The sequence below is a fragment of the Etheostoma spectabile genome, chromosome 12 (genome assembly GCF_008692095.1).
Source record: "Etheostoma spectabile isolate EspeVRDwgs_2016 chromosome 12, UIUC_Espe_1.0, whole genome shotgun sequence".
Lineage (NCBI taxonomy): Eukaryota > Metazoa > Chordata > Actinopteri > Perciformes > Percidae > Etheostoma > Etheostoma spectabile.
The window spans coordinates 14,277,232-14,290,376 of record NC_045744.1 but is presented as its reverse complement, the minus strand read 5'-3'; the positions used below and the strand labels follow the sequence as shown (position 1 = coordinate 14,290,376).

Here is a 13,145-nt window from a genome sequence, read left to right as displayed (position 1 = left end):
GTTCACTTGTCAAGTTGTATTGTTCAAGAAGTCTTACATTTCTGACTTTGATATATCTCTATTAAGCAGCATATGAGCTTTTGTTCTGGCTTTCATTGTGAAAGAGTTTTAAATAAATGTAATAAATGTTCAAGAAGAAACACTTTTAGGGAATCCATTATCATTCATTATTAGTCTTTACCTTATGCCCCAGCTCTTAATACAGACAATTCCAAATGATACAAGATCAATCTGAAAAGAAAATTACACTACCTCCCTTGCTTATATGGCGTGACATATAGCAAGTACATTTTGCCTACTAAGGTCTCTTTAAGACAAGTAAGTCAGTCATGGTGACATCAAAAGTACCAGCTCAGCATTTTCTTCACAGTGGAAATTGCAGGACTGTACACGCAACCACCAGCCAATGAACATGACACAGACAAGTCCCATGGACTTTGCCCAGCCATATCTTACTGGATCTGTACATTCACCTTTATCATTCAGCCTCAGAAACCTGTTAAAACTTCTGAACTGTAAGAACGACCTTGTGGCAACAGTCCATTTTAAAATATATAATACGTTGTGGCCCTATATAAAGCAACAGTCCATTTTAAAATATAATAGAATACGAGCCATATGGAACTTGGTGAAATTACAAAATAAGGACCATGCAGTAAAGTTTTAGAAACTCTTTTAGTCTACATGTACAGTTAATGGATTGGTAAAACAAAAAGCTTTTCCTTTATTGATTCATGAACATTTCTATTTTGGGGAGAATTTAAGTGGAACCACATGCTGAGATGACTTCCTATTTCCGAACTCTCTGCCTGTGCCCAGCAGATTTTTGATCAGGTGTGTGTGTGTGTGTGTGTGTGTGTGTGTGTGTGTGTGTGTGGTAGGAAGGCATTAGTTAAGAAACAACCTAAGAAAAACGTTGATAGAGGACTCAATTAGCATGATGGAAAGGATCTCAGAGCAATTGTTGCAGATAAATTTGAATAGTTGAGGGGTTTTATTGAACGTGAGTAGCCTAATGTTAACACCAGAAAAGCCAAAAATAGCTAAATATGTTCACATTTAAATTGCTGCTTCACCAAACCTTTTGTAGAACCCAGTAGTTTAGAAAAATGGGGTAATGCAACATTCATAATCCCTCTAGTAACCCTTAACCCTCAAAATGACACGTCGGCCTTCTCTTTGAACCTATAGCCTAAGAGCCGTCAAAACTGATGTCTCTTTTAATCTGCTAACATGTATTTGCCTATTATGTCTGACCTATTGCAGTGTTTGTGTCACACTTTCCGTCTTTTGTGAATTAAAGCTTGTACTCACCATTTCACAGTCCAAGAAAAGCAGCAGGTCACAGTGTGTTGGAAACCCCGGTGTTTGAAGCAGAGAAACAAATGAAAAATGAAACAAAACATTAGCTAACTGAGTGGATATAGCTACTCGTGTCAGGTTCTGGAAAATACCCTTAAAACAATGTCAATGCTGCCCAAATCATGCAAAACTCAGTTAATATACTGCCCAGTAACCGTATTAATAGGTAGTGAAGTTCAGCAGCGCACAAACAACTTAAATAAACACTTTACCTTATTCTTATGAGAAGGAACAAACTCTGTAAACACCAACTGACACTTGTGTACGTGTTACCGGAGACCAAGGAATTCCTACGCGGGGCTCGTCCGGGTGGAAAGGACCAGACACCTGTAAGCGGTTGCTCTGGCAAACCGTCACAGAGACTGGACCGAGCTAACCCCGCCCCTCTTGCCTTGAAAAACGGCCCCCATAGTACTCCTAAACGGGCACGCCCACGGTGACGACGCAAGCAGCACAGTCCCAGTGCCACCTGGTGGAAGCCTGCAGGAAGAGCGGCGTGTTAGATAATCATCTGTCTCACATAGGTGAACACTGGCCTCGTTAGGCTGAGCAGCATACTTGTTGAAAAAGTCTACGAACCAAACACAATTTCTTTTTTTTTTTTTTGCATTTCAGAAGTGAAAAACTATTCATATGCTTATACACAGTAAAGAAACAATTCTTTAATATAAATGTGCACCATTACAAGTAAAATCCCTGCAATCATGTTACTTAAGTAAAAGTCTGAAGTATTACAAGCAAAATAAACTTAAAGTAGGCCTGTCAACAGTACTTCTTATGCAGAAGAATGGGTCCTGTCTGTGTTATGTTTTGTTTATACTATTGAATTATTTTGTACTGGTGCATTAAGCAGCAGTCGGATTTTGTAGCTGTCCCAGGTGGAGTCGATTTGGTTTTTATGCACTGTTGGGTCGTTGAAATCCTATCAAAGAGTATCATATACACAGTTGCCAGTTTATTAGGTACACCTAGCTAATACTAATGCAGTCTAGCTGTCCTGCAATAAATGCTAACATTGTGAAGGTTATAATTATAATTCATAGTTTTTGTTGAAACTGTTTTAGAGATGTTAAATATCATTTTGGAGGCTGCTTCACGAAGGTGGGATATATTTCAGAACTGCTGTAATAGACTGGATTAGTTTTAGCTAGTGCACCTAATTGGCAACTGAGTGTGTTACAGCCCTGCAAAGTCACTGGTGATTATACCTGTAAAATAAAATAAAATGTATTGAAATGTATTGGGTAGAAGTGTATAAAAGTATTCAAGAAAAGTACAAATGTCTTAAAGCTGTACCTAAGTACACTACTTGAATTAATGCACTTAGTTACTTTCCCCTAATGAAAGCTGTGTGCAAAGTATTTGCATAACAATATGTACAAATGTGGTATCATATGCAGAATAAGTACATACAAACAGGCAACAGAAAAAGGAAAAACCTGAATAAATAAGTTTAGAAACATAAAGAAAGCAGATGTTTCCATACAGGACACAAAGGATTCTCCACCATCATCAAAACAGCAAATGAAGGAATTTTCTTTTGGGTATTAGAAGTTCCAGACATTTATCATATTTTGCCAAGGCACACTGACGTACTAGAACCTAGAGACACATTCATACACTGGACATTCCTTTAATTTGTCATCCATATAAATCGGCAGATAAGCCTCTTTCTATTTGCCATTTTTTAACAGTGAAGCAGATTATTAAAAAGTATTTTGGTTACTAGTCTCAGTTCAGTTAGCACAGACAATGTAACATTAATACCACTGCAGTCTTTCCCAGTAATAAGATGTACTGCTGAAGTGCAGGAAAAACTAGATCTATACCATCTGCAGGTTTTGCCACACACTTAATCAGTCACACAGCTTTTCATCTTTTTCATTTAATGTTTCTTAAAATATTTAGAGCAAACAAACTGTTTTGCATTGGCTGCATTTAACACGAGGACACCTATTAGACCCGACAGGAGGTGTTACAGTCAAGTTTATTCAACCATGAATGTTTCATATAAACAAGTGTGCACATAGGGAAGACCTTGTCAAGGTCCCGATCCTAAACCAAACGTCTACCTGAGATTCAATTCAGTTCACCTATTCACGTGGTATTCACATCACAATGTAGAGAAACAATTCTAGACTATTTAGATTTCTGTGGCATGTTTTAATGCTACAGTACAACGTGTCAGACAGTAGTTCTCAGTGACAGTTTTGGCAATTCTATAAGCTACAATGATTTCCCTACTGTTATACAAAAGAAAAGTTAAAACTCATCAGATCAGATTTTCTTTTGTTGTTACAAATCTTTTTCTAAACCGTCTTACAAGTCGTTAGTATTGCTCTTGCTACATTGAAAAAATAGAAAAATTACATCTTAATATTGAGCTGTGGATGTGGTATTTATAAAGAGCCTTGCTCTTGAGTGTTCATGGCTATGTTTCAATAGTCCTTAGCTGCTTACTTTCCACATTGTCTTTCCTCTGCAATGGCCAGCTTCACATCAGCAATCAGAGAAGAAGGACGAGGCAAGGAACAAGACATCAAACAGTTTTCAGAGGCTCATCAGCAAAACATTGAGTCTAGGATTCTGCAGAGGGGCTGGCTGTTACCAGATTATCCTCTCCCTGAGCTTCTTCCTCCGCTGCAGCTGCTGCTGCTGCTGCTGCTGCTGCTGCTGCATCCAATGCTACTTCCTGTTCGGTGGCCACTAAAGAAGTGTCTGTGTCGGGGGCTTCGAAGGACTCGCCCCCCAGGTCCGCCAGTTTGATGTAGCCCTTACTGTTGGAGCGCTCCAGACGAGGGCAGCTGAAGCGCCTGGCTCTGTCGCCTTGACGACTCACAGACACAGAGAGGCTGCAGCGGCGTGCAGACCTGGGCTGCTCCGTAAGGGAGTTGAGCGATAGCCGTGACCCCATCGCCCTAGCAACAGGTGAAGGTGGAGGAAACAACTGGGTCCACTGTGGTTGAGGCTGAGCCTGCGGCACCCCCTGTTTGTCAGCTGCGTCTGTGGTTATGTCCTCGTGGCTCTGATGGGGCAGGGGGGGATCCGTTGTTGTTGTTGCCATTGAGACGTCCTTCTCCTTGGTGTCTGTCTCATCAGTCTGGCTGCTGCTGGCTTGTCCTTCCTCGCTAATGGTTTCAGCAGCAGCTTTAATAACGACCCCTTCCTCTGAGTGTCTCTCTGCCTTCGCTTTCTCAGACTCCTCCACCTCACAGTTGTTCAGTTTGATCACAGGGAGGGTGAAAGCGTTCACAGAGGAGGTGACGATGGAGGTGGTCTCCCATTGTCGCGGGTGCGGGGCCTGCTCGCTGCTATTGCTGTAGTCTTTGTAGATGCTATAGACAGTGTCCGTGAAGGTCTGGACGTCTCGGGACCAGCTCTGAGGCCTGCCGGCCAAAGACTGGCGTCTGAATACATCATCGCCGCCTAACTCGCTCTGGAAACTGAGTCCAGTGGAGGGCCAGGAGCTGCGAGTAAGCATCCCGCTTGCAGGGAATATGCCTGACGGGCCCTCAGCACTCCTTGACTGTGTGTAGTTCACCAAACCATTTAGAGGTGAGTACTCCTTTGACCGTATGCTGTGTAGATCTATTACGGTGGAGTAGATATCCCTCAAGTTAATGATTTTGGTTTTCTTGTCTCGGTTTTCATGGAGGACTGCATTGGCGCAGATAAAGAGAAAAATGCCGATTCCCATCACCAGTGGTCCGAAGACTTTCAGATTGTCTGAGTACAGGTAATTATCCAGGAAGTCACACAGGAAACCACAGTGGCGGGAGGAGTCGGGGACGCTGCTGTTAGAATGGCTCTGGTTGAATAAACTTGTCTGTCCGGAGGGAGGCATATTATGGGTCAAGTTAGAGGAAACAGGTGGACTTTTGGAGTAGCTCATCTTATTGGCTTGGTATCCTCCAGTTCTGCGGCGCTCCTGGTACTGCTGCTGGTTCTGGCTGGGCCAGTAGCCCAGGACTGCCATGGAAATCCCCACCATGAGAACTATAACTCCCACAGCAGCCACAAAACCGGCCGGGGAGCACAGATTGAGCTTCCCCTTCACCACCACCACATCGTTCTTCTTCTTTTTCTTGGATTTCCGCTTCCTTTTGTTTTCCGCTCGGTTTTTAGAGCGGAGGGAATCCTGGCGCCTGTTCATGCGCAGCAGACCACCTGTGGCTATCATGTTGCCGATTGGACAGAAGGCTTGTCACTCAACCTGGCAGGACACAAAGTGACACGAACGAGAGAACATTAGGTTAATGATTTACACGTTAAGAAGGTTTGGACATTTAGAGCCACAGATTGATTATGTATATTCCCCTTAAAACATTACACATGTAATCCAGATTTATTATACATGCAAGGATTATCGACCAGGCAAAGCGGGTAACCAACCCTCAAAGGTCCCAGGTTCACTCTTTGACAATTACTTTAAACTTGCACGTTTGTTTGGTGATATGCACCACTAAAACACCATATAAACTGAAATGTTTTGGGTATCAAGATGTAAATATCAAGTTTTGATACCTTTAAAGGCCCTGCAAATGTCTTTTCTCAGTCAGCTTTTTACCATGAGCACTCGGGTCCATGAACACACATGCTGTATTTCTGCCACAATTAGAACAGTTTTGGTTATTTCACATGAGAGATAATTTATGTACTTCTTTATTCCATGTGATCTTCTTACTGGTTGGAAATGGGCTGTACTCTGTTGGAAAAACACAATGTCACGTACTTCTGAGCATCAATCAGATCAGTCCTGATGAAGCAGTTTTTGAAGCGGTCAGACTCTTAAAACCTTTCGATTTTTTTTAGTCATGAATATTTAGTGTTTTAGAGAAATACTTAAGATCCAAAGCCAAGTTTTCAGGGTCTTTAATATTCCAGCGTGGGAATACTCTTTGGTTACTGAGTCAAAATGGGTTGTAAGAAAAAGGGGAGGGGGTCCAGATCCACAAGCGAGTTAATCCTCCAGGTAGAGTATGCACTGCATCATTGCACCAATGGCAGATGCAATATTAGTCATCAGTTGGTCAGTAAACCTACAGTTAACATCCATCTGCTGGATCTATAAATACAATGATGTAAGCAAAACAGAGACAAAAACCCAAGTTGACAGCATAGAACAAGAAGTGCTGTTCATCTATGTTCAGCTGTGCCGGTGCGCTATCAGCCTTTGAAAAAGTAATGTGTCCAGACAGGAGGCCAGCAGGCATGTTCTCTCCACCTCACTCTCCCTTCTTTACACTCCTTCTCTTTCTGCCTCTCCTCTGTGTCACCAACCTCTCCTACCAACCCCATCGCTCCTGCTTTGCACCCAGATCCACTTCACCATCAACCAAACACAGCTGTGCTTCAAGATGACAGCGTCCTTCACACGGCAAATTACAAAAAGGCAAATATGAGCCATTAGCCATTTGTTAACACACTAACACTGCATCTGCCAAATATGCTATTTGCATTTGTTTTCCGATTATGCAGCACAGAAGCTGTGGTCCAAAGGGCAATGAAGCCACCAACACTTCATCATGATTACAGATATCTGCTGATGAGATCCAACCACATGTGGTGAATGATAATTGGTGGAAAAGGCCGATTAATTAGGCAGACCTTCCGTTCTTGATTGTGCTGGTAGCTAGGTATTTCATTTGACTAATCACACCTAATTGTATATGACTTAGGGCTTAGGTTCATGAATAACTTATTTCACAAATTCCTTTCAGAGCAGCAATTAATAAAACGTTTTTAAAGGTTGCTCTGGGTGTTGCTCTCTCAACCTTAGTCCAAAAATAATTGTCATCTCTATAAGTTCCCACGGAAAGTAGAAGAACACAGAGCTCTGCACCTGAGCTTTAGCAAACAATACACCAGTACTCAGCTGCTGTTAAAAGCGACTTTCTCAGTATATCGCATCCAATAACCACTCAAAAGCCTCCCGGGCGAGAGCACGTCAACCTGCACTAAAACTGATAAAGCGTGGGCGGACCTCTCTCTATGTTTGGAAGGATAAGGGCAGCAGCAACGTGGATCAGAAGTGGGTGTGGACAAGTCGGACTGTGTCTCTGTCTGTGGTGCTGAACAGGAAGCTGCCAACTACTCGGTTTGGCTCCATGAAAGCCGCTCGTCTGGCAGGATGGAGAGGACGCTGCAGTCGGTCTAAGCTGCGGGGGCGCATATTTTCGCGCAATGTTGCATGAGTAATCGACTGTTGACATTACAGCGCATCTGTTTCCTTTCTGTTGGAAAAGCACGTAAAGCAAATATACGAGGTGCCGTGTGTGGAGGGTTGGAGGTGTTCTGAAAATGTCCAGAGCCACAGCGACGCATCTCGCTCCAGCACAAAAGCCAAACACTGTATTTTTTGGCTTACAAGGTGCTTTTGGCTTGACAGATGACAAACATCCACACCTCTTCCACGGCCTGACGAAGCCAATGGTTTCATAACTAACGCTACAACAAGAGCTGTGTGGTAATACTTATACCTTTATTTAAACGCAGGGGTCTCTCATTTGTCTTACTAACTTATTAACGGTAGGATGTTTAAATTAAACACCACAGCCGTGAAAAAAAGTTCATCTGGGTAAATAGATTCCCATTTATAATTTGGCTATTTTCTCATTCCACCACCATTTTATTTACTTTGTCTCTTGGATATTTGACAGATGATGTATTAAATATGTAAGACAGAGCGAAATATCTCCACACAACGGCAACGCAATCGTCATTTTAATCTCAAGAATAAAAGTAAACGGACTGGAGTGCGCATTGTCCAACGTCTTCCTGACATACAAACTCTTGACCGTCGATTCATTCGAGATCAAAAATAGGCTACTCCCCAACTAAACCTATCTGTTACACAATTGGAAGTCTTCCTAAACCCTGTTTTCGGTACAACATTAGGAATCAATGTGGAATCAGATTAAACACGAAAGAAGCACGGATATCCAGCTGGCGGTTAGACGCAGGAGGTGAGGAAAAACCTAATGATAATAATAATAACAATAATAATAATAATAATAATAATAATAATAATAATAATAATAATAATGGTAATAAAACAGCGAGTCTCTTACCAGAAATTGATGATTGACAATCAGACATCTTCAAAGGCGCACACTCGTTCAGTTGTGCATGTCGTGTTGCGCCACTTTGGTGCCGAGAGTCTGGAAGAGTGGTTTCCAGTTGAACGCGGACTCACAATAGACCGGCAGGGGCGGGCCAACTGCATTTCTATTGGTGGCGATTATTGGGCAACGTGAAAAACGAGGGCTGCTGAGGACATTTATCATACTGTATGTTAAACTCCACAAGCTTCACGATATTTTTTAGTAGCTCTTCTTACATGTTTGGACACAAGAATCGGCAACCGTATGATTTGAAACTTAATACGTCTATTATGGAGATGCCAGTTGCATTTTTGTCACAGTGTGTAGCCTAATTGTAACACAATGGTCTGGGAATTTGTAGCAATGACAACATGTATACAGGCTACTTTTTTATGCATACATGCATATCTCTAAAAAATACAATGCATGAATAAATGACTGTGTTATGGATTTCAAATAGTGTGGGTGAAGTCAGAGGAAGGCTCATTTAAACAGCCTACACCAAATACACAATCTCTTACATGATCCGCCTTCCTCTCTCTACCTTTTTCCCTTGGGTTACATGGCTGTAATTGCTCATGTGCTACGTCTCCATGTTTAACAAAATGAAATATGACAGAGTCCAGATGTGTTTCAGTGATGTGAGGCTGTAGACAGAGGAAGCAGCTATACACTGGGCAGGAGGGGGGGGGGGGGGGGGGGGGGGGGGGGGGCATGCACTACAAAGCTGATGCTCCAGAGAGCTGACTTCAAATTTATGACCCAGAAATGTGTTTTGTTTACAGCATAAATTAGAGGAAAGGAACAGAGAAAACTCCAGTAGGAATGCTGCAGTTGGAGTCAAAGTATACACAGACATGGGGAATAATCCGTTTTTCTTTTTTTTTATGAGCTGTCTTTAATCCGTGCTGTTAACCATCCGGTGCTGTGTAGGTCTGGAGGTCTGGAACAGCTTTCAGTATAGCGCTAAGCTAGTGCAATATATATAGTAGGAAGATACTGACACACAACAGATGTTTCTCAGCTTCTAACAGGGGCTTAAAACGTCTTAAAACTCTGTTACTGCGAACAAATATTCCAAAATATGTTGTTCTGAGATATCTAAGAGAGAAAAGCAGCAACTATATTACAGAATCATTGACTGAGATTGTAGAAACAATATGAAATCGATGATATCTACTCGACTGAATACAGGGCAAGTAGTTGCACAGGCGGAAGGCTCACCAGCCTGTCCACATGTCCTTATACCCTTATTTATATTAGACTTTCTAAATATACATTTGGAAATAAACTCTTTTAATTTTCTCTGCAGAATCCACCAGTCAACACCCGTACTCCCATCATTTGCACATTAATTCTTCATCTCAAGAGATTACCTTCCCTCAACAACTCTTGATTGCAATCACTAATCAGTTTGAGAGCATGCTCCCAGATTTACAACAAGTTACAACTACTTCCTCAGTATTTCAAAGAAAGTATGATTTCCCTTTGCCACCCACAAAATGAGGTATTGGATTTACGGTGAGCTCCCTTAAATGGATATTTATTGACAGTTGCTAATGTGCTCTGTGCCGAAAACTTGCCGGCAACTGCTCTGCTTGATTAACTGAATATATTGAAGAGGAGGAAAAGTACACAAATACACAAGTCTTTACACAATGTAGGGCAATTGAGAAGTAATCAGGTAATTGCAAAAGATGTGACTAGATGTGACATTGTTGCTATCTCATTGTTATGGGAAGTACGGTTTCCTTGACCTACAGGTGGAAGATTGCAGACTCAGGCAGAAGCTGCAAAAGATTTACATTAATTTCTGCAGACTTTTCAACTTGCACTAATGACTTTACCTTCACATACTTAATCATTTCTTATCAACACATCCCCAGGTAATTAAACTCACCCAGTGCATGGGGATGAAGTGGTTATTCTCAGTCATAGAAAGAAAAAAGGAAGGGAATATGAATAAGAGAGAAGACGGGTATGAAAGGCAGAGGAAGAGCGACTGGAGAGATATCTGAGCGTTTCGTTATGTCACACTCTACTAACACTGGCACTTTCATATTTGGTGTGTGGGGGGGGGGCATTCCCATCCACACTGCAGCAGTAATTCAATAATTAAATTTAATTGAGATCATATCATATCTGTCACGGTGGATGATGGGTCCCCTACACATAGTTCAGCCCCCATACAGTTTTTTTTGTGATGCGTATTAATAAAAAGATCATCCCTCACGCATCTCGGCTCCCAGGTGATGGTGCACCATGGTAGGGCTCCCATTTACTGTAGTGTCAAAAATAGTGCAATATGATCTCCTCCAGAAACTCTAACTGGCTTTGTTACTGTTCTCTACACGCACAGCCAGAGCACAGAAGAAGGCATTCACTTTGTCCTCTAGCTTTCTTTTCTTGTCAGACACTCTTTCTATGTGCAATATGCTGGCTAACAGCTACAATATATAGGCGACTTGAAGCAGTATCAGGAGCTGCAGGGTTTTCATTTCATTTCTTAAGCTTGACTCCATACTGGCTAATTGGGGATGTGGGATATGGGCTTACTAAGAGATCAACTCCCTCCAGGATACGTCATTATTATTGCTGCAGGAATCAGAGGGCTTCGCAGTTGGAGAGAGAAAAGAGGTACTTTCTTAGGCCTTAGTAATAAAGACACAGTTTCAGATAGCTTCTTCAGATTTGAGGGTGACGATGGGCCCTTGGTTTGACTGCAAACTGAACTTTGGTATGAGTTAATGATGAGTGAGATGTGCAATCAGAATAAGACTGGCATTATTCTATGATTTCCTCATTGCCAACAGATCCTAAAAAAAGATCACAACCCAAGAATGCATTGGTGTTTCTCTCAATACTCAACGACATCTACCCTGTTTCTGGCACTCAGCCCTAACCCCATTGGTCCCTACTGAACCCATAAATCTTTAAATATACACAAATATATTAATTTATTTTAAAAGAAGGCTGAATATTTTTCCTAAACTGCTGGGCATTGCAGTTTTTAGAAAATGCTACTCAAACAGGAATACATTGTATATTTGTAACAGACTATTTTCAGCTGCGGATTGATACACAGTATGCTGCAGAATTGTGTGTAGATTTGACTAAATAACTTCAGAGCCCATGTTCATCAGTGCAGTTCATGTCACTCAGTGCAACAGTGTGGCTTATTGTTTTAAACGTTTTTTGGACAACAATAGAACTCTATGGCACAGAGGAATAAGATATATCAGGCTTTGGATACACAGACAATACTTGCTCAATTTATTGCTGGTTTTAGTCTTTTCAATGGATTTGTTGACATAAAGAATATAATATAGAAAATGACCACACTTATCCTTAAAGTATACAACCCATTTGTTATACCTTAACTATTTTATAACCTGGATTATCCGTTAGACTCCCCCAGAGGATCACACCATCAAACTCCAACATCCTCAAAACAGATGCTATCAGCGGACAAAACAGGGTCAAGACAAAATATCTGTACATAAAGTATTCTTCACCCAAACCAAAAAGCTGTCATTTATAATGAAACACACTTACAGCAGCAATCTGTTGACCTTCAGTTTTGGACTGAAGCTCCACCCTGCTCAATATTATGCACAATGGCAACTCAAACTGGAGGACTTTCTCATAAATCACACCTTAACCATCATCTGCGCCATTATGTGCTTAGGTACTGTAGGAAGAAGAGCACCTTTTGATGAATGACCATTAGGGTCCATCTGCAGCTTCTGGTTGTGGCTAATAAGATGCGTGACAGCGTAGCAAATGATGCAGGTCAAGGAGACATATGGGCAATTTTGGTTCATCTGTTTCTATGTTCGGCAGCCATGCATCTTTGCCATCACGGGGAGCACTGTAAATGTTGTAGCAGGCACAGGGATCAGTGGTTGGTTCTGGTGTGTACAAGTGGGAGGGTGGGAGTGGAGAGCAGCAGGTGAACACTTGATCCCAGCAGGTAGCCGGTTCCCACTGGTATTTCCACATACCGTATCAAAGGCTGATGAATAGGCAACCAAGGACCTGAAAAGGAATTGAGGCCAGCATTAGCTCACATATCATCAGCTTGAAACAGTAATGAGAATTCATGGGTAAAATATCAAGGTAATGGGTTCCTGTAGTGGAAGATTGCCCTACAAAGGGAACTCAGAAACCTCTTTTAAAACGGTCAATTTTAAAGACTTGAAAAAAGAAAAAAATGTAATAACTTTTTTCCACAACTTTCTCTGAATATGCTTATGATGAGGATAATAAAAAGAGTGTGCATTATCTCAACAAAAGACAGTAATTACAATCCTCAACATCAAAAGCACTGATCCTCCTAAACTGCATGATCATGAATCCTGAAGGCTGAGCAGCTACAAAGAAGCTGTTTTTCCACAGTTTAGCTTCATGGCCACATTTTGCAGTGCAGCGAGGCAGTTGAGCAATCAGAGCTGATTCTTTGGGCTTGTAAGATGCGAGGTTTATATGATCTCAGTAAGAAAGCCTTCTTTGATCTCCCATCCTAGATAATATAGGTCATCTCTTCAGGGAGAAACAACAAAGACCAAATGAGGCAGAAAATACCATTAAACCCACCTCGCTGGATCCATAAGCAGATAGTCCTTCCAATGCAGCTTCATGGACCACAGCATATAGATACGGTCCATCAACTGTGTATGG

At 41.7% G+C, this 13,145-nt stretch overlaps 2 protein-coding genes across 3 annotated transcripts in view; both read right to left on the bottom strand.

The window, feature by feature from the left end:
- The window catches only part of epb41l3b (erythrocyte membrane protein band 4.1-like 3b), a 57,589-nt gene extending 55,835 nt beyond the window's left edge, over nucleotides 1-1,754 (bottom strand). Inside the window, exon 1 of one of the 2 annotated variants that reach the window (XM_032532590.1) lies at nucleotides 1,575-1,754. The gene's annotated coding sequence lies outside the window, so the exon portion shown is untranslated. Of the gene's footprint in view, nucleotides 1-1,314; nucleotides 1,521-1,574 lie in introns of those variants that run through there. The other variant, XM_032532583.1, reaches the window with a different exon arrangement.
- Nucleotides 1,755-3,231: 1,477 nt separating this feature from the next.
- Nucleotides 3,232-8,580, bottom strand: tmem200cb (transmembrane protein 200C, genome duplicate b). The gene is made up of 2 exons (XM_032532608.1): nucleotides 8,433-8,580; nucleotides 3,232-5,575 (listed from the first exon to the last, which is right to left on the bottom strand). Exon 2 carries the CDS (start codon nucleotides 5,540-5,542, stop codon nucleotides 3,941-3,943), a length of 1,602 nt encoding a protein of 533 aa, XP_032388499.1. The 5' UTR covers nucleotides 5,543-5,575; nucleotides 8,433-8,580; the 3' UTR covers nucleotides 3,232-3,940.
- Between the last annotated feature and the right edge of the window lie 4,565 nt (nucleotides 8,581-13,145).